At 43.6% G+C, this 23,808-nt stretch overlaps 2 protein-coding genes across 5 annotated transcripts; one reads left to right on the forward strand and one right to left on the reverse strand.

The window, feature by feature from the left end:
* Positions 1-562: 562 nt before the first annotated feature.
* Positions 563-20,234, reverse strand: LOC6541744 (ABC transporter G family member 21). 4 transcript variants are annotated; one of them, XM_026979037.1, is made up of 9 exons: positions 19,980-20,234; positions 17,853-19,101; positions 3,452-3,658; positions 2,727-3,138; positions 2,401-2,656; positions 1,694-2,332; positions 1,473-1,629; positions 1,145-1,411; positions 563-1,078 (listed from the first exon to the last, which is right to left on the reverse strand). In XM_026979037.1, the coding sequence occupies exons 2-9, from the start codon at positions 18,791-18,793 to the stop codon at positions 883-885; spliced, it is 3,075 nt and encodes a 1,024-aa protein (XP_026834838.1). In that variant the 5' UTR covers positions 18,794-19,101; positions 19,980-20,234; the 3' UTR covers positions 563-882. The 4 variants fall into 4 exon arrangements, with proteins under 4 accessions (XP_026834838.1, XP_026834839.1, XP_001968548.1 ...); XM_026979038.1 differs by having other exon boundaries at positions 3,452-3,655; positions 19,862-20,234; XM_001968512.3 differs by having other exon boundaries at positions 19,862-20,234.
* A 2,608-nt stretch (positions 20,235-22,842) lies between these two features.
* Positions 22,843-23,785, forward strand: LOC6542601. The gene has a single exon (XM_001968513.3). The coding sequence runs from the start codon at positions 22,925-22,927 to the stop codon at positions 23,591-23,593; it is 669 nt and encodes a 222-aa protein (XP_001968549.1). The 5' UTR covers positions 22,843-22,924; the 3' UTR covers positions 23,594-23,785.
* The last annotated feature ends 23 nt before the right edge of the window (positions 23,786-23,808 follow it).

Genomic DNA, 23,808 nt, shown 5'->3' on the forward strand with positions numbered 1-23,808 from the left:
GAGTGGCAAATCCTTTGTACCATCCGCTCGTCATCACTCATACGGAAACAATTTAAATTTAATTAGCTTACACATCCATGTGTCTGCTTTTCAATCGGGGAAAATCAATAGGCGACTGAAGATTTCAGGTGTTCAGTTTACATTTTCATGTATATTTAAATAAGTTTAGTCACATATAATTAGATAATATAAACAAAATACGATTTATGCCGTAGGCTCAAACATTCGGATGCTATTCTATTTTCATTTTTAATTACATAGTTGGCTATACAATTCATCGGACAAGCACAATTCACTAATGCTGCCCATTTAAAACTAATTAAAAAACTAGCATACTAAATCACAGTGTTTTTTCCCAAGCGAAAAAAGTTTGCAATATTCTACAAAATTACTAGCATTTCATTATAAACATACAGTGTACATATATATATATATTATATATATGTGTGTGTGTGCGCGGGGGGTGTGGAAGTTGGGCAGCCTGCAGCAATATTTCTTGGGGCTTTTAAAACGTACATTAAAACAATTAAAGTTGGGCTTTCCACCATTTTCTATCTGTATCTTGTGTTTCAGCGGCAAAATAGCGAGTAACAACATAAACGGCCAACAATTAAAATGCGTAAAACAAAACAAAGATAAACGTTCACCGCCCTGCCGCAGACCACGTTTAAACTATAATAGTAGGTGTAAGGATAATGGTAGTTATACTCGCAGTAATAGCTAAACATACATGGTGTGGCTTGAAAGTAATTGAATCACAAAGTTGGCGCAATTTAGCAAGTTTGTTCAGTTGTAGCGGCTTAGCAATGGTGGGCACTACTCTAGTTACGTATCACTGGTTCGATGTCTGGCTCAAAATAGATATAGATACAGATATAGATATCACGTCTTTTTGGGGCATCGCAGGTAGCGCAACACCGCGTATCCCAGGCACCGGAATACCAGGAAGAACATCATCAGGATCAGCGTATTCAGCCAGAGCGGTGATGTCGAGTTTTGGGCTTTGAGTATTTCCTCGTATGGAATGAATTCGGTTGCTTGCTGTTTGCAAATCTCGTAGCTGCTGGGCGATCCACAACTGCAAACATATCACAATATTGAATTACTCTAGAAAATGAGTAATATTCGCATGGGACTAGCTTACCCAATAGCCGCTCCCTCGCGGAACTCGAGAATCTGCATGTTCTGGTACGCGTAGTGGATCATGGAGGTGTACCGTATCCAGCTGAGACCCTCCGGAATGCGGGAAGACAGGTATCCGCCGAACAGCTGGGTGGCCAGCGTGTACAGGGCACTCAGGGTGATGCTCACGTTCATGTCCATGCAGCAGGCGCCGATGAAGAAGCCCACGCTCTGGGCCACAATCGTGTTGATCAGCAGGAAGATGAGCATCAGGAAGAACAGCTTCAAGCTGGACGAGAACAATAAGCATGAGCTGTGCAGTTCCTAATTGTTGAAGACACCATACTGACCTAGTGCAGCCCAGCATGGGGTAGCTGATCATGAGGTAGACCGTGGGCAGGGTGATCACCAAGGGCAGCTCGGCACACATTTTGGCCAGATAGTAGGCGGATAGTCGATAGGCACCGGAGCGGCGTTCCTTGCTCACCACCTCGCGTTCCGAGGGGACTGTAAAGAACAAGGGGATCAATAAGGGAAAATGATTTCCGTTCGAATGGCCAACCAGACTCACATGAATTGAGGGCCCCGAAGAGGGCGAAGAGCATCCAGTAGGTCTGCGAGAAGAACATCCATCCCTGGAGGTCATGCAGGAACTCCTCGGTTCGCGGCAGCTGGAACCAAATGGCGCCGGCCATCAGAGCCAGTCCGATGGTCTGGAACCAATTGAGCTTGGAGAGCATGCGCGGCTTGGCCTCCCGGAAATTGCGGCTCGAGAGGACGCAGAACTGGGTGTGAAAGCTGGTGGGATAGGACAGCCAGTCGTCATCCGTCGAATGTCCTGCCCCACTGCCGGCACTGTAGGAATGACACTCGCTGGAGGCGCAGGAACTGAAGTTGGACTGCGAGTCCGCGGCACACCACACCAGGTGCTGGGCCGCCTCCTCGTCCTCCTCCACCCGGCAGACGTTGCTCGTGTGGTGCAGGTTCTCGTACTGGTGATGGTGTCGGTTGGAGCGGTGATTGTAGTAGTTGTTTATGATGTCGTCGATCAGGATGCTGTCCGCTTGCTTCTTGCCCTTTGCCCCCGCAACGCTGACCTGGTTATGGTGGCTACTCGTGATGCAGTTGCGGTTCAGATAGTTGCCGTGCGATTCCTTGGCGGCTATGAAGAGCTTCTCGCGGATATCCGGATGCGACTTCAGTTGCTCCACTGGAAAGTAATGGCAAATGGCTTTGAATAATCTCGTTTTAAATAATGCAGTACCAGCGGGTACTTACACACAAAATCGGCGGGATTGTAGTGCGGCTTGATGGTGACCCCGATGTCCTCGAAGTGGCGATAGATGTTCTGCACGTCACCGAAGTAGGCCGTGCGTCCTTGGTGGAGCAGGAGCAGCTTGTCGAACATGTGGAACATCTGGGACGAGGGCTGGTGCACGCTGATCACGATGGTCTTCTGCTCCAGCTGGGCGTACCGCTTCAGGACCTTCATCAGCGAAATGGCCGAGTGGCTGTCCAGCCCAGAAGTGGGTTCCTGCCAGGGAGCACCAAAAACGAATCATGGAAAGGTGCACTTTAAATAAAGGTGCAAAACGGCCACTTACATCCAGGAGCATCAGCAGAGGATTGGTCAGCAGTTCACAGGCGATGTTCGCCCGCTTCTTCTCGCCGCCAGAGAGTCCACGGTTGAGGTAATCCCCGAACTTGGTCTGCTGACAGCAGCCCAATTCCAGGGCCTCCAGTATGTGGTCCACCTGGCGCATCTTCTCCGCCCGCGGCATCGATTCTGGCAGTCGCAGCAGCGCCGTATAGACCACCGTTTCGCGGAGCGTCAGTTGCGGGAAGAAGATCTCCTCCTGGAGGACGTAGCCGATCCTTCGGCGCCACTTTTTGGTCAGCGGCTCACGGTTGAGGAACACACTGCCGCTGTCAATGTGGCGCTGGCCACTGAGGCAGTCCAGCAGCGTGGTCTTCCCGCTGCCCGAGGGACCCATGATGGCCAGGACCTCGCAGGGACTGCAACAGACAGGATGACAAAATACACACGCATGAAACTGATTATTCATCATGGGCTTCTGGTTAATGCCAATGCTGCCAACTTCTCTACTAAACGGCTTACTTTAAACGGCACAGAAATGCTGGGAATTTAAATGTCGCGTACATATGTTGCAGTTCGAGCTGAAAGCCTATTTAAATTTCATTGAAACTGCTATCTGCGACTGGCTGTAATTCGTGTGTTTGAGTTGCAAGAGCACAAGTGAAGTTGGCAACACAGCAGCTAATGAATTATTCGTGCTTTTCAGGGCTCTTGCTCCGTTGATCTTGTTACCTGACGAATCCACTCACATCGGAAAGTATTTGGCGCTCGTTGTGCAGAACGTTCAGGTTCTGGAAGGTCAGCTGCAGACTGGGTTGGGGCTGATTGTGGGCATGGTGATGTGGGTGGTGGCTGTTGCAGATGTTAATGTTGTGATGCTGTTTCTGCTGGTTGACCGCGGCCTTCTCAAAGTGGTAGGACAACGAGGCTGGCGAGCTGCTGCAAAAAAGATGGATATGCCATTAATCACCGCTGATAACTAGATTCTGCAAATTGCCTGGGTTAATTTACAGACTTTCTTCATCTCAGCCAGCCCTTATCATGCAACTTTTCGTACTTGTTTTTGTTGATGCTCGTGCTCGTGCGAAACAAAACAAAACACAAGTCAATGTCCCCGTTGCGGGCAGGCAAAAGTAAAATCAGTGCGACAAAAGTCGGGGGATATCGCGTACAATACAGTTACTCGGTACCGCTCTTGTTCCCACTGTCAACTGTTATCGCCGATATCACGTTCACATGTGTGGCGGTCGCATTATCACTCACTCAAACACTCAAACACTCGAGCGCACACACACAGCCGCACACACATGGACCTTAAGAGAGCGAGATGATCGGCAGGGAAATGGAAAATGGAAATGGAGCCGTGCGTGCTCGTAATGCTCTGCCGATACCCAGTACTCGGTTGGAGTGGGGCATATGGGGTTTCGGGATCTCATCTATCTGTCTGCAAAGCTAGGGTAGTGCAGCAATTTCTCATTCTCAAATGCACAATTAAGTAACACAATTCGTATAATATTTAAAATTCACTTGCCTAGCTGCCTGGGTTGTCTTTTTTTTCCCAGTGCATCTCTCAGCTTGTGGTAATAGTGGCCCAAGCAAATAGAATTTGAGTGGCTTTCAAGTGATGCCGGGTGTCATGGAGTCGGAAAATCTTACTGGCTTTCTTCTCTCTCTCGACTCTCGGTCAATGTTTCGACTTTACTCCCACTACACAGACACACGGATACAACGCACACACACACACACAGACAGACAGATACCAAGACGGAGTCAATAGCCTCTTGCACACTGGATTCTACCCTGTTCTTGCGCACCTATCAAATTTATTTAAATATTTCACTCGACTGGCAGACGGGCCCTCAGCCTTTTGAATAGACCGTAGATAAGGCCGTTATAGTTATAACATCTATTTCTGGATCTATATCATCGCAACCCTCCATCAGCATCAAATTATTCGACCAAGAGCAGCAAATTTCATTTACAAATTATACAGAAATGTAAATTTCCGCCGATCGACTCCGGTAGGCGCCGAAAGTAAATAGAGAGTCCGGTCGAGTGCATTGAACCACACACGCTGCGTGAGTGCGAGCGGGACGCATGGGGCGGTACTGGGGGGCGGGGGCGGTGGCGTTGCCGGTGTCGGTGCCGCAGAGGGAAAGGGACGGCCATAGGGGGGGCCCGAGTGGGGGTCAATGCAGTCAGCAGACAACAACGACAAACAAAGCCAGCACTCACAGATACCCACGCACACCAACGCAGCCAGCGCACGCACTCGCACAGGCTGCATGCAAAGTATCTGATGAATACATTTTATTTTTATGTGCTTTTTCTGCCTGCCATCAGCAGTACCCAGGTTCGCCAAGTTCCCCAGGTTCCTCAAGTTCCCCAAGTACCCCAGTCCCTCGTTCCACAGTTTTTTACAATAGCCAATGTCCGGGTCGGATAGTCAGCACACGACATAGAGGTCCTCAATCTAATTATCTATTGAGTGCTCCAAATTTGGACTTTTGTCGAACATACAATGGGAAATCCTGCTGAAAAGCCTTGCCAGGAATCTTAAAACGTACAAAAAACAAGCGGAATAATAAGTGGCAAATAAAGTTGTGTACAAAAGTAATACCAGATAACAGATCTTACGAATCAGACTTGCACAGAATAAATGGATTTCGGCAAGGCATACAGAAAATATATATTTTAGCTGTATTTTGAAGTTAATTGGCGCTGCTGGTTGTTCGGTTTCGTTTCTGGGAAACCGAATACTTTCGCCCCATGAAAGAAACCTCGGAACCAACTTTCCAAAACTAAAACGCTGCCAGAAGAGGATGGTGCGTCAACTTCCCACTGAGCTGAGCTCAGTATCAGCTGCTTCGAACTACTGACCCCCTTCCTGTGCACTTTTCGCGTGACACCATTTCCAGAAAAATGCGAATTATGCACAGAGCAACAATTTTGCGAATTAGCTGGCAAGACGGTAAGACACGTGACCTTACACTCGGGGTCACTTCACACGAGCCAAGTGCTCGCATTGCGGGGGAGAAACTGTCGAAGTGTCTGGAAATGTGGGCAAAGCATGCTGGCTTCTGCAACTAACAAACTTTCTTTTAGTTTACAAGCGACTTTTCAGCGGAGCTGGGGAGTTGGGTAATGTGTCGTAGATCACGTAGTCCATCAGACCCACCTATTGCATTGGGAGAAGTCTACTTATGTAAAAGATACTTTAAAATGGAACGAGTCAAATGCAGCACCTTCACGTTTATACAAGGTCACAGGCAGTCAATACGACGGGGTGATTGGCGGACACAAATTGTATCTCTTAATAGGAAGATAAGTTTAAAAAGTTGAGAAAACTTTAACTCAATAGGCATAAGAACTTGCTGTGCAAGCATTATCCTTTCGAATATTAACTGGCAGTCATTAAAGATAGCTATCATAGTTGAGATACATCTGATACCAGCTAGTAAACTCGTAGATGCTTAGCTAGTCAAATATAATCGCATGGCGCACTGCTAGTTTCCGGAGCACGCTTCCCAAAAGTCTGGCAAAGACTTCCTCAAAGTTTCCCCAGACTCAATTATTTACGTAATTAGCCACCGTGACCTCCTCTGCGGGCCAAGAAAGCTAGCTTACTGACCAAGTAACCGGCTAGCAATTTATCTAACCCACGGCTATGATGCCATTTCTTATTTCCTTACTTATTTTGCTTTTTTGGCTCTTGATTAAGGCCAGCAACGCAAAACTGAAGAGAAAAAACTAAATCTTGGTCTTTTGGCGTCGCTTTCTTGGGGGAACTCTCCTCGAGGAACTGGAACTGGCTTCTTGAATACGCGAAAAGGTTATTGACTTTTACAACAAGCAAAACAGACGCCAAAATAAAGCAGCAACAGCAACAAAACAAAATAATATAATTCACACACATGCAAAGAACGAGGGAGAAAGGTGGAGAAAGAGCAGGATGGCGGCAGCGCAAAAATTACGTGAAAGTTTGGCATTGCATACAGATCTCACTGTGTGCATGTGTGCGTGTCAGTGTGTGTGCGTGCTAGTGTGTGCGTGCTAGTGTGTGTAGCACGCAATCAAAAGAAAAAATTTTTGAAATTCTTATCTCGTTTTTTGCTGTTTTTAATATGGGGGTTTGTTGCCCATTGTATTTGTGAATACATTGACCGATATTAAACAAGTTGCCAAATAAAACAGATGATCGCTGTTATCGTTTTCATATAAATCTCACTTTGTACAGCTCAACTCAAATTTGTGCTAAGAGAAATTATAAAAAATTTTAAAAATATATGTTTTTTTTAGAAACAGAAAATAACTTCTGAAGTTGTGGTGCAAGTTTATCGAAATTTTTCCAGCTTGCCACCAAAAACACCTATTTTTGTGAGCCCAACTGTGCAAGGGCTTGAAGAGTTCATTGACTTTGCCTGTGCCTTTGTTATGCTTTTTATTTTGTTTGTTTTTTGTGTTTTGGTGAATTCATAATTTCAATATAAATAGATGAATAGAAAACAAAGTGATTTAAAAAAATTGGGTCACCGAATTTGTGCAATTTATTTGATGTTCTGCTTTTAATTAAAAATTTGTCGTGCTTTTTGCGTCGCTCTGCTTTCATTGAACTTCCTAAAACATTTGGCAAAAATTCCTGATTGTCGCGTCATTGTGATTGTTTTATTTGTATTTTGCCCAATTTATATGAGTTTTGTTTCGTAGCTATGACCACGCTCAATTGAATTTTTATTTGCTTCTTTCTTTGTGTGCCTGCTCCTTCCTCTTCATTGACTGGTTTTATTTTCTTTGGCTTTTTTGCGTGTTACTGACCCAATTCTTTTGCTTTTTGTATTTGTTGCGTGCTTGATGCGGGTCTTCTTGGACTGAGCATTTTTTTTAGTTTTTTACTTGATCATTTCTTTTTGATTTGTTATTTATTGCCGGCTTAATTTGTGGCCTTCCACTGCGACCGGGGAAACTATTCAAATGTGATGGGCATTTGTGTGCGATTTTTGTTTTGCACATTTGACAAATGTGCCAAGGCTTTTCGGTTCGGGTTTCTTTAAGTCGGGACTGGAATCGGCAATCGGGGAAATGCAGGTCAACCGAAAGAGAGTGGCAAGATCGGCGAGTGCCGCCAGAACAACATGTCGTATACGTAATTTATGCATGCATATCATGCATATTGATATCAAGTATCCGCGCGAATACCAGTTTCCCAAAGTTCTCTCTCTTTTTTTCACCACACCATGTGGGTGTTTCAACTTCTCAGTTATTTATTTATTTTTCGACTCGTTTAATTGAATTGGAAAGGTGGTCGTGCAGAAGGGGGCAGGAAATGATGATCGCGATAGAAAGCAGAACCCCAACTGAACCAAACTACTTTCAGAGTTGACCAACTTTTGTGGCGTCAGCTTAAAGCAATTGCACTTATTGCGCATCCTAGAATACTTAGGATCCTGACTAGACCGCCTCCCAGATGTATGCTACATTTCTTGTTCGCATTTGTATTGCATTTTCAAATTTTATTGTATTGCATGTGAGTAACGCAGTAAGCTGGTGTCAATAAAATACTTTTCCCGTTGAAATGCAGTTTCTATAGGAACTGGTAGTAAGTTGGCTGATGTAAACACCCACTAAGCTGACCTTTAAGCCCACCCAACGACCTGTGTGCAGGGTTACGTAACTTTCCGGGCGCCGTCAGTGAAATGTGGGGTCAGAGCTATTGAGAAATAGGGGGGTCTTATGCCAAAGAGGGTATGCGAAGTCGCGTCGAGTCAAGTGGCACTTGTTGCGCGCCACTTGACTTCGAGAGGGGGATGGCTGGGTGATGGGCGATGGGCGATGGGCGATGGGTGGGTGCTATTTATCTGATGCCACTTGGGGGCAGGAAGCGAATATCGCGCATACGACATGTGTTCGCTTTTTGTTTGCCAGCCAGCTAGCGAGTGTGTTCAGCCGTTGGTTCAAGTTGCAATAAAGATTCAAAACGCAGATGAAATGGCGGCTGTGTCGTGACTTTTCAAGCGAGATATATGGCAAACGAAACAAGAAAGCGCTTTCTTCTTTCGGCTTGGGCTTGGGCTGCCTCCGCAGCCTCATCCACTGCGGTTTCACGAACTTTCACGTCATTGTGTGGTAATTAGCTGAGCTGGGAATTATGCTTCCTAGTTGGCAATTGATTGGCATCCATCTGGGGCGTCACCACCAGCTCACCAGCTGAACAGCTCAACAGCTCACCACCTCGCCGGTCACCCAATCAGCCGATCAGCCAGTCGGAGATCTGGGTATGTGTATAATTTAGCATATTAATTGACACAGTTTCTAGTGTTTCTTTCTTTGCCGTTTTTCTGCAGCTCTGGCTCACGCACTTTCTCTCGATGCTTCAAGAAACTTTATGAACTATGTAAAAATTATAAAAATGCTGTTAAAATTGCATGGCATGCGAAAAACCAAAAAAAAAAAAAAAATGTCACAAGAAAGCAGCCGCAAAGTGAAAGAAAATACTAAGTGCAATTTATTAGCTGAAAGTGTCACTGCAATTGGGTCAACGCAATCACCTGAGAATTCCCATCCTATACACACCTGTCCGCACGACCAACATATTCCAACATATTTCGAGCGCAGTTGCAGTTGCAGTTGCATCACCTCATTTAACAGTTAAGACGCGCCAATATATAGACGTAGTTAAAACAAGGCACAAAAACTAATGGTGTGAATTAGTTGCTCAAATATTGAACATGCAGTTGAGTGCTATTTTTGTTGCCGTTGCCGAAAGGGAAATAAAAAGCGGAAAAGCCAACAGCGGCTTTGCCTCAACCAATTAAAACCAATAGGCTCGTTAAAAGAACATTGTGGTGCATTAAAAAATAAGGTAAATCACCGTATTAAAGGCTGGCGAACTTGTTAAATGGGTTTCTCTAAATGTACCAATCAAGATGAACAGTTGAATAACAGATTGATGTTGGAAAAGCGTAACTAATAAGCCATTAGTTTGAATTAAGCCCTCCTTTATTTGAAACACTTGCAAAACGATTGCAAGCCATTAAAGCAATTTTTGCAGCAATTTCCGTAAGAAAAGTCGAATAGGAAGTTATAGTATGCAGCAGAACAGACAAATATGGAAGGCGATAATCAACTGACGACACAACCCACACCAAACGCAATTTGAGAAAAGAAAACCGAGTGAAACTGGGGAAAATGCCGACACAAAAATCTCTTTGACTGCGGAAAATGAGGCAGCGACATTTCGCCGTAAACAATGCAACCGGCGAAAGGCGGAGAAAAGTCTAAAGTATCTGCAACATTGTACACAGCATGTGCAAGTTCAGCTGCTTCCCCCATAAATATCGTATCGTATACTTTTCGTGGCCTTGCAGCTGTCAGAAGTGTATCCCAAAAGACATCTGTACTATAGTATCTGCATTTGACAGCTGAGCAGCCCCATCCAATTTGGGCCAATTTTCCACTGCGAGCCAGACAATTAGGTGAGCATTGAACTTTGCTGGCCCGAAACTGACGTGTCAAGCTCTCCACCACTAATTAATATCAACTTGCTTAGCGTGGCAGGGCCAAATTTGATTTTCAGTTAGCATATATTGGCTTGAATTTGAATTCTTTGAGCTACAGTTAAAGGCAAGCCAGTAGAAAATCTCACTCAATTATTTGGTAATCCCAACACATAAATATGGGTTTAGATTTTTAAACGTGGCGTGTTTTTTACGTTCCAAATATGATATTAATGCCAGTTATTAAAGTCGTTGAGCTTGTTGCGCTCGCCCATTTGCGGTAAATAGCCAAATTACAGTGCGATTCGGCACGCCCCCCTTCCGCCCTTTTGATTCCGTAATTTTGGGGCGTGGTTGTTAAAATTATATGGTAGAAGCCGACTTAATGACTTCACCCAGTTGGCGGAAACTTCAGCTTAATTCGCTGCCATATGCAATGCGTGTGCATGAGGGAAAATCGGTTTGAAATGGCGACTGAAATGAATGGAGTTACACATTTATGATCACTTTGCTTCTTGTAAAATGCACACAATTTAATGGCTTAATAGTTTAAGGCATTGGCACTCATGCTTTAGACGGCTTGATTTGCCCAAATGTTGATGGCTTTGATCATTCTTGAAATATGCTGGCCATGATGACTAATAAGTGAAAAAGTGCAGTATCAGCAGAAGCAGAAATCCTGCTTCCAGTATATACAAATTCCTCGATCGCTGTCTGGTGTCAATAAAGCCGCCTGAATAATGGCAAGTAGCCTGGCCAAGAGGAGGATTGAGAGCGCAATGGAAGAGGCGATGAATAAGCGAAGAAAGAAGAGGGCAAAAGGGGGGAGGAATGGGGGCGGAAAGGAGGATAAGCGAAATAGAATGAAGCGATGCGAAATGAAATGCAACAACGTAAACACAAACCACAAGTTGCAGGGCACAGCGAAGGCGAAAAACAAACAAACAAACAAACAAGCAAACACACAACTGATGGGGCACGGCGGGGAGTTGGGGAAGGGTGGGGCAAGGAGGGGGAAGAGGCGAGAAGCGCTAAACAACAAGCATATCGCCACGGGAAGAAGCAGCACAAATGAAACGTGCGAATGGCGCCCAACGTCGGCGCAAGCAGAGGCAGCGGCAGAGGCAGCGGCAGCGGCAGAGGCCATTGAACCTGCAAGTGGAGCTCAGAATTGGCGAAAGTGAAGACCCACTGCCGCAGGCGGAAGCGAGACGGATGCCGCGGCCCGAGCGAGACGCACAACACACGATCTCCAGTCACTCGTTGTTGTTGCTGCTGCGATGACGCAGTCTTCAGATGGCAACAAAAATAACAATAATACCGAAGCGCTCTAAAGCACTCTGAAATACCCTGTTCAACTGAGAAAGGAACTGATATCTCAGTACTTGTACTCCAGCTGAATGCTCTAATATGGTGTATACTGCTTATAGAGGAATCTTTGGAGCAGCACCAGCTTAGATACCCGCAGCGAGGGTACTAAACAATGTGATGATGCTGCAGAAACAAGAAGACGCGATTAGAAGAAGTGGCCTGCAGATGCTGCAAGAAGCGGCTTCAGAAGAATTCGAGAGCGAAGAGACACACTGACTGACTGACTGACTGACTGACTGACTGACTGACTAACTGACTGACTCTGGAATCTGGGCATCTTCTGCTTCATCATCATTAAGTTGATTATCATTGGGCCGGCTTTAATGCAGGCGCTTCTTGGAAGCCAACACGACCACCGAAAATAAAAGAAAGAGCCCAAACGGCTTAAAAGCGAAAGAAGCCGAGAAATTCTGAAATTCTCGAATTCTTGATCGCATCGCGCACACGCAGCGTGCGAGTGAAAGAGACGGCACGCTGGGAGCAATTTGTTTAAAATGTAGGTCTATGGGTTTCACGAAATCCTCTATGGGGCACGGGGCACGGGGCACGGGGCACGGAGCACGGGGCACCCAGTCCCCTTGGCAACGGATCACAGATGGCAGCTCAGATGGGTTGGGGCAAAGAACGAAAAGAGAAGGCTTAAGTGGTTTTGGCTTTTCCTCCATTATTTGGCCAAGAGTTCTTTTCTGGCAAGGCACGCAATGCCACTAAGCAAAACTGGGAGGAACTTTTGTGTTCGCTAATAGTTCTTGCCAACTTTCTAGATCGTTTCACTCTTAACTCCACAAATCGTTATCTTCTTACGAAAAAACTTCATATGTTAAAACTATGCATACAATAAAATGTTGTAACTATTTTTTCGAATTTCGAGCAACTATTGTCGAACCAACGATAGCCAAGCAAATAAAAATTAAAACATATTGTTTGTTTTATTGCGACTGGAAGGTGAGGAGCCTCAAATGCAGTTCTCTGGCCTCAGATTCATTTGCTGTTTTTGTTAGTTATTTATTATGGCCTAATGTCATTACACAAAACGAATTCAGAGTGAGCCGTTGAAAAAAGGTGAACCATAGCAATTTGTTTTATGACTCCGGCGTCTGGCAAAGTGCATTTGGCATTTTATTGCTAAGCCTGATTTTTATTTGAGATTTTTTATAATTTAATGCTGTTGGCCAGGCCAAAAGGATAGTTAGACAAAATGTTTTATGTGCGTGTTATGCAACAGTTTGCAGTTTCGAAGCGCTTCGGCTTGGCGCGGCAATTATCAAATGTCTGAAACGCCAATTTTTATGGGCAGGAAAAACTTGGAAACTGTTTATACGATTTTGAATTACAAAGTTAGTCAACGGCGTACGTGCATTTTTATTTCTTGCCTTAAATAAAAATGTACGATTTTACTTGTTTATTCACAGCATAAGCGTGGCAAAATGCTCTTGCAAACTAACAAAGTTGATTGGCTTATAGGTAAAAAACACACCCTGGTGCTTTCAATACTTTCAATACCAGCTTTCAATTAAATCGTTCACACTTCATACTGCTTAACAACTGCATTTAAAAGCAGCATGTGCTTAAAAATAAAGCCGATAGATTTACACCCGCTGCGGCAATGGAAAAAAAATACTCATTCGCCAGGTGGGCCGGTGCAAAAAATGCCAGCCAAATAAATCAGCTAACGGCGGTGGGTTCAAGAACGTTCATTCGGCATGAACTTGTAAAGGTCATAAAATCTTTGCCATAGATGTGAATGCACTCGCCAACTATAACAACTATAATTTGAGCTCTTGAAAGCCGGCAATAATAAAATAACGCCACATAAAAAGACCGCTGCAACCGCAATTTAAACTAATTTACAACAACAACACCACAACAACAACGGCCACAATGGCAATGACAATAATTTATTTTTGAATACATTTTTATTCGTTTGCCGAGGAACAGCAGTGGCGTTGACAACAACAATAAAAGGCCACAACATATGCAACTTCCAACCGCAGGCATCGTAAGAGGCACCGTGTCGCGCAGTGCATTAAAAAGCTTCAAAGACTATTATTACTTAGAAAACATTACAAATAAATATGCCTTTGAAAAGCTGCAAGCCAAACGTTTAAATATATATTATTTAATTGCCCGCTTTCGAATAGTTCATAGTTCAGTACACTTTTCAATGGATTCGGAAGCACTGTGCAGGGCATCGCCTCAGTTGGTCTTCGGTTTCAGTGACTGTGACTGTGACAGTGACAGTTGTCGAAGAGCGACGTTGGCCTCCATTGCAGCGACTGCACCCCTCTCTTTCTGCCCCCTACTGCGCTCTCTCTCTGGCCACCCCCAGGGCTGCTCCCTCTTCTTCTCCCTTCCTCTCCCACCCACTTGCACTCCCACTCCGAGTCCCATTGCCATTCTCGATGCCAGAGATCGCGCCCCTCGCTTTCCCCACATTTCCCCACAGATCGTCAGTCATCATCGCCCCCGCTTCGCCCCGTCTCTTTCTTGCGGCATAGCCCCGTCTCTTTCGCGCAGCGTTTTATTGACACTGCACGCCTAACGGTAGATAAAACCCAAACAGGGCAAACAGCCCACAATGTATGCAGCCGTACCGAGCAGAACTGAGCCTGGACGGGGATGGGGATGGGGTAGAAACGGAGGCACCCAGCTGCGACTCTATTTAATTTTCTATTCTAGATTAAATTATAATAAATTGCAATTTTTCTGCCTTATTTACTCTGCTCTGCTTTTTTGTTTCTTTTTTTTTTTCATTTTTTGCCAGACTTTTTTTTTGCCCTGCATTGCGCCATGCGTTTTCCTGTTTTCGGTCGTCTCGCAATTTGTTTTGTCACGTCTCGTTGGGAGATTTTCTAGATCACAACTCGGAACCAAATGCATCTGGACGCCCACGTTTCGAAAGTACTTAAAGGTATCACCATGTCAAATCACTGGACTTGACACAACATATACTTTCCTCACCACACTATAATTTATTAACTCTTGAATTGCGAACCCAAGGTACTTGCTTTCTTGCAACCCTGAAGGCGTTGAGTAGTTGCCAACCCCAATTTTCAATAAGCTCCGCCAATTTTAAACTGTACTACAGTGGTATATCATAGAACAAAAGCCCTTTCACATGCAAATGGCAAAAATAGGCAAGGTTCGAACAATAGATATCAGATATCTAGCTTGGGCAGGATGCCCATGGGAGGCGCCCCCCAAAAATTCGGGGAAGATCTTTTGTGAAGACCATTTTGACGGGCAGCTGCGCTCTGTCTACCTGGTCCAATTCAACTATTCTGATCTAGCCCTCAATCCTTTCGAGCTGCCCAAAAAACAAGGCCTGATCTTACGTTCCTCCAAAGAGATGAAACCCAACCCAAATTTAGCAACTGCGCCATTTGGAGTTTGCCTGCATTTGACGCGCCTTTAGATTTCTCCCCGTATTTATGTGTGTGTTATCATATTAAAACTTGACCTACATACGAGTTCAACAACCGGTTTTGCCAACCATTAAGATGCGGCTTGGATTGCCAAAAGTTTGCCAGCTCTGATCCTGAGGGGTTCTAATTCGCCAAGAGAACGATGTTGTGGGAATGGATTGGAGTACAGATGTTAATCATTTTTCAACTAGCTTATATTGGATTGGAACACACAAGAATGGTTCATATTTTCAACTACCATGTATTCTTGAATCTCAAAAATGCTTTGAAATAAACTTAAGAAATCATGTCTCGTCTGATGTAAACGAATCGTATTACAGCATGAAACTTGATTTTGCGCCTAAAATCGGAACGCATCGAGTTTCCAAAAACTTTAAGAGCCCATTTGTTTGTGTTATGCTATGCTATTTGGTCTACTCCACTTCCAAAATAATTTTCAATAAAACTTGCGAGAAGCATAAGCAAAATAAAAACAAAGTTGGAAAACAGATTTGGGAATGGATTCAATTGTTTGTGTTCAACAAAGTTCAACAAACCGTAATGGAACTTAAAGCGCTTAAAATGCGAACCACATCAATTGGTTTCGATTTTGAGAAAACTTCGTTCCTCTTGTGTTTATCGTCTGAAATTTTCGTAAAATATTCTAAACAAATCTGTACATATGGCATGAAAGAACTTTTAGAAACCAAAGACACTTTCAAAAATGTTTGAATAGTGTTCCCCCTCTTGAGGAATTGAGCAAAATAAAGTACAAAGTATGAATTATTATAAAATACAGAATGCAGGCCAATAGTTGAAGAGAATTTATTCCTAGTTAGTGATATATATGATGCAAGTTATTTCGAAAGCCAATAAACCGACCTCAGTGTAGTATTTTGAATGATCCTTTGATTGTATTTTAGCCTTCCCAGTCTGCAACATGTTTTTATTTGGCTCGTACGATTGCTGCCACCAAATCCAGCATCCATCCTCTACCTTTTTTATTTATTTTCCTTCTTGTGGCCGCCGAAGCTGTTGTGGCAACAAAAACTGGGTCAACTGTGAACCAATTTCAGGCCAAATTGCGACTTGCTCTTGTCGCAACAGCAACACTCAGTAATAATCGCAAGAGTCTCGGCGAAAATAAAACGTGCCACCAGAAAAAGCAAAAAGATGCAGAAAATAAAATGCATTTAAATTGCTCCACGGCTAAAGAAGCACAGCAGGGACAGATCTTGGATCTGAATTCTCGAATTGGAGGGGCAGAAACAGAGAAACAGAGAAACTGAGACACAGAATACCGCCACTTTGAGTGCACTCTGAATCGCATAATAATTGAAAATTTATGTTAAATGCACATAATGAAGCCTGCACTCGACAGCCATCGAGCGACCCAACAATGTTCTCATTGTAATTTAATTTACTTAATTTGCCAACACATAATCGAGACTTGTGCGAACTCGATCTCGGCATTAACCCAAAGTCTGTCAGTCGGCCGGAGTGACAAACGAATTAAGCTGCAAAACTGAGTTCGCTGGCTAACTTAACTTTAGTTAAAACACCGCCCCTTGTGGATTTTCGCAAGCTCTGGCAATTCCAAATGGCCATTATTATGTTGATTTTCGCAGCGTATTTGCATTGCAGGCAAACTTCAATTTGGCCACCATCAAAGGGCAAGCGATTGGCCAATGGATTTTGGGTTAATTGCATTTATTTCCGCGAAAAGCAAAAGGGAAACGAATTATTTTCCTAGTTCAGATTGCTCATTTTTTTGCTCGATGGGTATTTAACCGGAAGCATTTCGCACAAATCCAATGGTTTTACTGTGTTGGCTTTATAGCTTTGCCTCGATTTTCCACTAAACAAAGGAGACCTGCACAAAGTCCCCAATTTGGAAATATTCACTGAAATAAGCGCAACAGCTGCTGCCGCTGATGAAAAACTTGTGGGTCACTATAAAAAATGCAGGATGCACTGCAACCGTGTGTGTGTGTGTAGTCCCCCTTAAATGCAACAAAGATGGGATGTGGCCACAAAAGTAGCTGCCATGACGAGCTGCTCCCAGCCGAAAACCTGATCCTGGCCGAGAACTCAGTTCGCAGAGCAGTTTATTTTATCCATGCGAAAGTGCAGGCATTTTTCTGTTATTCCAACATTTTTCGAACATTTTTCTCTGTGAGTGCAGATGTAGTCCTTTTAAACCCTTTTTCCACTCCACCTAACGAACTGGCTGATGTCCTTCACTCGGCCCAAAATGTAATTAAGCAGATGTTTTTAGGGGATATCCCCAGCGAGCTGAGTGATACCCTAGTAATCCCCAGGAAGCTTCAGTTCTAGAACGAGTTTTTGAGCCCATGGGCAATCAATTAAGGCCTACACTGCCTGCAAAAAAACTGATATCGCGAGATACATTGTTTCGTTCAATTGAAAATCTAACGCTAGTTAAACGGCACGGAGCCCGAAAAGTATCTGGCAATTGATGGCTGACTATGAAAGCAAACTTGATAGCTGCATTGCAGAGCATCGAATCAGCAAGAACCGATCCAATCCAATGGAACATAGATAGAAGTAATTTGTTCCCGCTCGAACTGTACAAAACGAGCTCCAACTCACTGTCAACCGAATGCAACCGGTTGGAAACGCCACAAATTCACCAGGAGAACTGTTTTTTAGTTTGTATTTTGTTTTTTTTTTTTTGAAAAATCCTGATTTACCCTTGGATCACCTCCACTTTCCCCTCCCTATTAAGACGCACTCTGCATGCAATCAGTGCGGACAAAATGCAAAAAATAACACACACACACCTGAATCGATGTAGGTACGAGCTTGGCTCGAAAATTGGGTCACCGCTGATTGAACACTCACCTTTTGGCATCAACTAAAATGCTTTTGCCCATATTGGCCAGGCCATTGGATGACGTTAGATTATCCGTACTTGGTATCGTTGTCTGTGATGTGTGCGTAAATTCTGAGGATGTGGAGCTGGAAGATGACGACGTCGTCGAAGACGCTGATGACGAGGCAGAGGAGTCGCTGCTGGCCACTGAGGTGGCTGCTGCCGCATCCGATGTTGCAGGTGGTGAGGCAGCGCTTGCTGCTGCTGCGGCTGCGGCTGCTGCTGCCACAGCCGACGTTGCCGGCTCCACTTCGATCTGGAGGCGGCAATCGGCCACTATTTTGGCCAGATTGCGATGGCTGGCACTCACCAACGGTACCTGCTCCGTTGCCTCGTTGTCATTGTCCGATGATCCCATATCGACTGCCTCAACACTTTCCACGATCATCAAATTCATTGGCATTTTTTCGTAATGAGTCGCCGCCGCTGCTGCTACTGCTGCTGCTGCTGCCTCACACTTTGCCTTTTTCTTGGCTTTCAGCTCCTCGGGTTCCTTCGGAATTTTCTGAATTTTTGCCAATTTGCGAGGAGCAACACAGGCGGCAGCAACTGCAACTGTTTCCTGTTTAGCTGGTAGTGTTGCTGCGGATGCTGCTGTTGCTGCTGTTGTTGCTGTTGTTGCTGCTGCTGCTGCTGTTGCTGCTGCTGCGGCTGCTGCCACTTTTAATGACTCCTCTACAACTTGTTCAGCTGCTCCTGCTGTCGAGTTTATTACCAACGAAGTGGCCGTCGTCGTTGTTGAATTTATAATTGCCGGCTGTTGCTGCTGCTGCTGATGCTGCTGCTGCTGATGCGGCTGCTGCTGATGCTGATGTTGCTGCTGGGTTGCCAGCGCTGCGGCTCCACCTTCTGGTATGATTGTTGCAAAAATTTGTTCGCCAAATATGAAAAGATCCTTGGAAATAATCATTATCACCTTTTTGTGAACGCTTTAGCTCGCTGTTGTTGGTTTTTGCCGCCACAGTTTAAATATACGTACGTGTGTATTGGGTGATTTTAAATGTAAATCTTGTTTAAATATATCTATGTGTATATGCGTATACAACTTTTTGTTCGTCTTCTGCCTGCACTCGCCTTAAACACGTTTCGTTTATTTTAATGCATTAAACATATTTTTTGCCGCTGTTGGAACTTGGGTTTTTGGGGATTTCTTTAAAATTTCATAATTCCCTGGCTTGTCTGGCTCCTTTTTCTTTTCTTTTCTCGAGTTGAGGCCGACTGTAATGTAGTAAAAGCAGAAAAGTGTGGAGGTATAATTAATATGTTAGCCAAGTGAAACAAGTTGTGATATAATCTAAAATTTTAACAGATTACATGGTAACTCCGACCTGATATTCAATACACAAACTTATTTACATTGCTAGCTTTAAGAGCGAAAACTTTTCGCTAATACAATGTTTTCAGAAAGTTGTTAAAAAGTCAGGCAAGCCGGGAAACAATGTAATGATTTTATTGTATTTTATTATAAACACAATTTGCTGCTTAATCAGAATGCTGGGGTATTTATTCACGGATTATTCATGCAAACTTTCGGTTATTCACTGGAATCAGTTGGAATCTCTCACCAAACTATTCACTTCATATCAGGCTTCACTTGATTCGCAAAAACATTCTCTGATTCTAAAATTTCAATTAAACTTCAAAATGTTCGCCCACACTTCTGCGATTCTCCTGAAAAACGCAGATTCTACCCAACTTTTGGCTTGATAACTTTTCCGACAATTTCCTATATGCACTGCAACCGGCACAGAAAAAGATAATGAAAAGGAATCGGTGAATATCGGTGGGAATCGGTGAGAATCGGCGAGAATCGGGGAGAATCAGAGAGAAGTGGAGACGCCAGTCGAATTTTGTTATATTTGTCAATTAGCCCGCGCGAAACAAAGCGCCAGAGCAAAACATCAGTTTTCGTTTTTAGCGATTTCAGTGTGTTTGAATAAAATATAAGGTAAATGCAGTAATTGCAATAACAACGCACCCAAAAGCGAAGGAAGGTAATAAAATTCTTTGCTATTTTTTCGAATTTGATATTAAAAATCGTCAGCACTTTTTTGCAAATTAAATGATTTCTTTTTCGGTTTCTTTTTGCGGTTTACTTTGTTAACATATGTAGGTTTCTTGTAAACATTTTTGATAACACGCGTGTTAATTTTGGAGGGGGAATTACTGGATTAAAGACGAAACGAAACACGGGACAGATCGAACGAAAAGTAAAGTAACGTAGAAACACGACGAAAAACAGAGAGCTATTCCGCTTTTCCACACAACGCGAGTTCGGCGCGCTTCAGCATTGAAGAAAACATCCAACGGCGCCCGTTGATCCGAACGTACTGAACTGATCGCGGACCGTTAAAGCTAAACGCTTGCGCCAGCGCTCCCAAAGTCGCCGCTCATTCATTGCCGTTCTCTCGCGCTCTCGCTCTCGCGCACTCTCCCCCCATTCTCGCCGCCTACGATCCCCACACGTGCGTATGAGGCTGCACGGAGAAAAATCACTCTTAGTTCTATATTTTACGTTAAGGAAGGAAAACCTTATCTAATTATGGCTTGCATTCAGAAGGCACGTAACATAAATCTCAAAAGTTATAAAACCCGATTAAGAGTTAAGATAAGTATACTAAAAAAAAGGGGTTTTTTTTCCATACAAAACTAATTGAATTGAGTATCCCCGCCCTTCTTTTGTGTAAAATCGATTTAATACGAATTACAATAGTAAGTAGTTCCCTTTTTTTTAGGTGCAGCCTCTCTTCCTCGCTCTCTATTACACGAATGTTAAGTTATCTCCGCGTACATTGCATTACAAATGTTAAGGCCTTACAGCGAGATCACTTCCCCTGCTTTTCCCTAACAGTAACAGAGCTCAACATTATGCTATCCACATTCAGTTTCCCAACGAACTTTGGTAATATTCGTCGACTAATAAAACGAACCAATAGAAGTTGGTTATTTAGCTTGACTGAGCTCGAATTTCAGCTTGGTGATAGAAATTATGGTTTTGGCTGGCAACCCAGATGTCATTCAACAAGTTTCTAGACGTTTTTAGAGTAGCAAGCTGTTTTCAGGCGATTTAATGTGTCTCGCGATACAAAAGGTTTTACTCATTTCTGAGTCCGTTTTAGGTTTCGATATCCATTGAATAAAGTTTTGGATAATACAAAATTTGCTGGTCTGCTAGCCTTTATTCAGGTACAATTAAAGCCAAATAAGTCTCTGGAAGATTCGCTGAGCCCACTAATTTATAATTTCTTCTTAATGCTGTTAGGCAAATGCCCGCTTTCCAATCTTATCAGTCATTAAACTCGAGGGCAACCGCTGCGTATACGCAATTTGAATGCGTATACGAACCGTGTGTGCGTGCAATCCGCGAATACAGCTGTGTGGGTGGCCGGGGCAGACGGGGAGGGAAAATAGAGAAAGGAGGAGATTACACTTAGAACTGGGAACGATCATACAATTATAAGGTATAAAATGTGTCAGCTGCGCTGGGTCGTTGACCAAATCAGATGGAATATAACGCACAATTGCATATTAGGCCTAAATAATGATGATTGTTCAGTTTGCAGCGAAATTGTGAAGTTTATTGTGTGGCCATAAACTTGGAGCGAAAAAGTCGCCAAGTTGCCGCTATATTTTTTTCTCGTTTTCGGTGAGTAGCTCTCGGCTCTCTATAAAAAAAATTATTTTTTCCTGTTGCTGTGTTGGTGGCTTTATTGTTGTTACTTTTTATTTATACGCACAGTGTGCAGAATGTGCGAGGCACCCATACAGTGGCACCAACTCACGCACACGCACACGCACTTGCTCTTAACCTTGAAAACCGCACAGCCAATTTGTTGTTGCTCTACGCTTCGGGCGGCTTTCTTTTTGTTTTTGTTTCGGTTTTTAACTGAACTTTGTTTTTGTTCTACCGCTGATAAGATTCTTATTTTCTTTCTTTTTTCTCCTTAATTTGCTTCTTTTATTCTTTTCATGTGCGCTTGTGCGTATGGTGCGGCCGTTTTTCTGAGTGTACGTGTGAGCGTACAGCAAATATTGAATTTCTAGACAAATTTTATTAGGCGATGTCGGAATGTGAATAGTTTCTTGCTATTCCATTTTGCATGTTACTGTCTAAGTTTTATATTAATTTAGTTTCTTAGTCAAAATATACACGTACATTATACACAAAAGTGTTGAAAATTGTAGCGAAGAAAGAAGGCAAGGGTGAAGATTTCAGATTTTTATAACAATTAGAAATGTTGCTTATTTGTACTTACTGGCAATATAAAATCCATATATATGTATGTATATAATACTTTCCTACATCGAAGAACCATGGAAAGACCCCCGAGTTTCACGAATTGTTCCTGATTTTTATGCGGTTTAATGAACTTGAACTCTTATCAGTCAGGTTGGCTTTCTTGATATTGCCCAGGAGAGAGCTGTAATGCAACAAAAGAAACGGAATAAACAAAGTCGGCGATCCTACTCATTCCATTCGGCGTCATGTGAATATATTTTAGGATTTTGAACTTGGTCGAGTTGGGCTATAAGTAAGTTGGTATAAGTTGGGCAGGGCTATCGAAATTAGGTCGCAATTTTATTTGACTGAGGATACTCTATTTCGTAGGATAAATATCACAAAACAACTTTATTTTTGAGGTTACAATTATGCCATAATTATCTATAAGCTTAGAAAAACGTTGAACTTTACGTTGCTTAAGACTTACATTATTGTTATCCACCAGTAAAACGTTCTTAATACGCTAGTTGAGATATTAAAACTGAACGCCTATAAGTATGCAAATATTTTGTCACCTTCTGGTAGTGTAAATTTCACGTTCTATGTATACGATTACATCTTAAGAATGCATCAACAATTATAATGTTCGATTGCCTCAAACTTTCTGCAAAACTCTGCTTTCCAACTCATCACATCACATATTCATGGGAAAATCATTTCCTAGCAACCCACTTAGCTTGTAGTCGTCCAAACGCCCTTACACTTTTATCACTAAACATTTCAAAGAATTTTCCAAACTTGTACCCCGTTTTAAACAAGATGACGTCCACGCTGGATACGCCGATAGTCTCCATCTTCGATTTGATGGTGGAACGGCATATAAGGCTGCACGGGGGACTAATAGATGCGGTCACAAATGGGGATACTCCAACTCGTCGGCTTAGACCAGAACGTGGAGCGGCCGACGGGAAGAAATCCCTTTTCAAATCCAAACCAAGTCCAATGAAGTGGCCCTTGCCAGAAGAACCGGAATTCGTGTCTCCGCCAGCGGCAAATGCCATTACTGCCGCACATTTGACCAAAAAACATACCACCCTCAAGATGCAGCCACCGATCGAGAAGGATGTGATCAAGAAGCTGGTGGAGAAGATGGCCAACGGGCCAGGCAGGACCAGGACCGTGACCCCAAGACATTCCCAGTCCAACAAGAAGAGCAGTGCCAAGTCCTCCAAGACGGTGGTCATTGCCCCACGGAGAAGGAAAGTAGCCGGGCAGGGATCATTCCGTGTCAAGTCGAAGATCACCACTCAGCGTCCACCTCTTTCCCCCAGAAGAGCAGTAGATGTGGGCAAGGATGCCAATCCGCAGAGCAAAACGAAGCCCAAGAAGAACTCGCTGGAGAAGATGGGTCCACAGATGCGAAATTCCAGGTCAGTGGATCCCCTCGGCAATGCAGATGTTCCTGTCTCAAAACGATGGCGTCTTTAGAAGCGATTTATCAGTCGATTTGCATTCGTTCAAACTAATTAAATTTGCACCAAGTAATGAACAACTTTAAATCACAGTGATCCCCCCTGTGATGGACCGCACTGAATCCCACATGAAGGCGATCAAAATTGCAAATGTACTTAAATGCGGTTTGTCTAGTTTATATACGTGAATAAAAAATATTCATCTGAATACATTACAATTAAATGTAATAA

Source organism: Drosophila erecta, unplaced genomic scaffold (assembly GCF_003286155.1).
Source record: "Drosophila erecta strain 14021-0224.00,06,07 unplaced genomic scaffold, DereRS2 tig00000055-arrow-pilon, whole genome shotgun sequence".
Classification (NCBI taxonomy): Eukaryota; Metazoa; Arthropoda; class Insecta; order Diptera; family Drosophilidae; genus Drosophila; species Drosophila erecta.

Excerpts from the sequence above, each read along its gene's own strand:
- LOC6541744 (XM_026979037.1), bottom strand. The coding sequence starts at position 18,793 with ATGATTATTTCCAAGGATCTTTTCATATTTGGCGAACAAATTTTTGCA. Across the intron at positions 2,333-2,400 it reads CAATCCCGCCGATTTTGTGT|TGGAGCAACTGAAGTCGCAT; the intron begins GTAAGTACCCGC and ends ATTACTTTCCAG. Across the intron at positions 1,412-1,472 it reads CCCATGCTGGGCTGCACTAG|CTTGAAGCTGTTCTTCCTGA; the intron begins GTCAGTATGGTG and ends GTTCTCGTCCAG.
- LOC6542601 (XM_001968513.3), top strand. The coding sequence starts at position 22,925 with ATGACGTCCACGCTGGATACGCCGATAGTCTCCATCTTCGATTTGATG.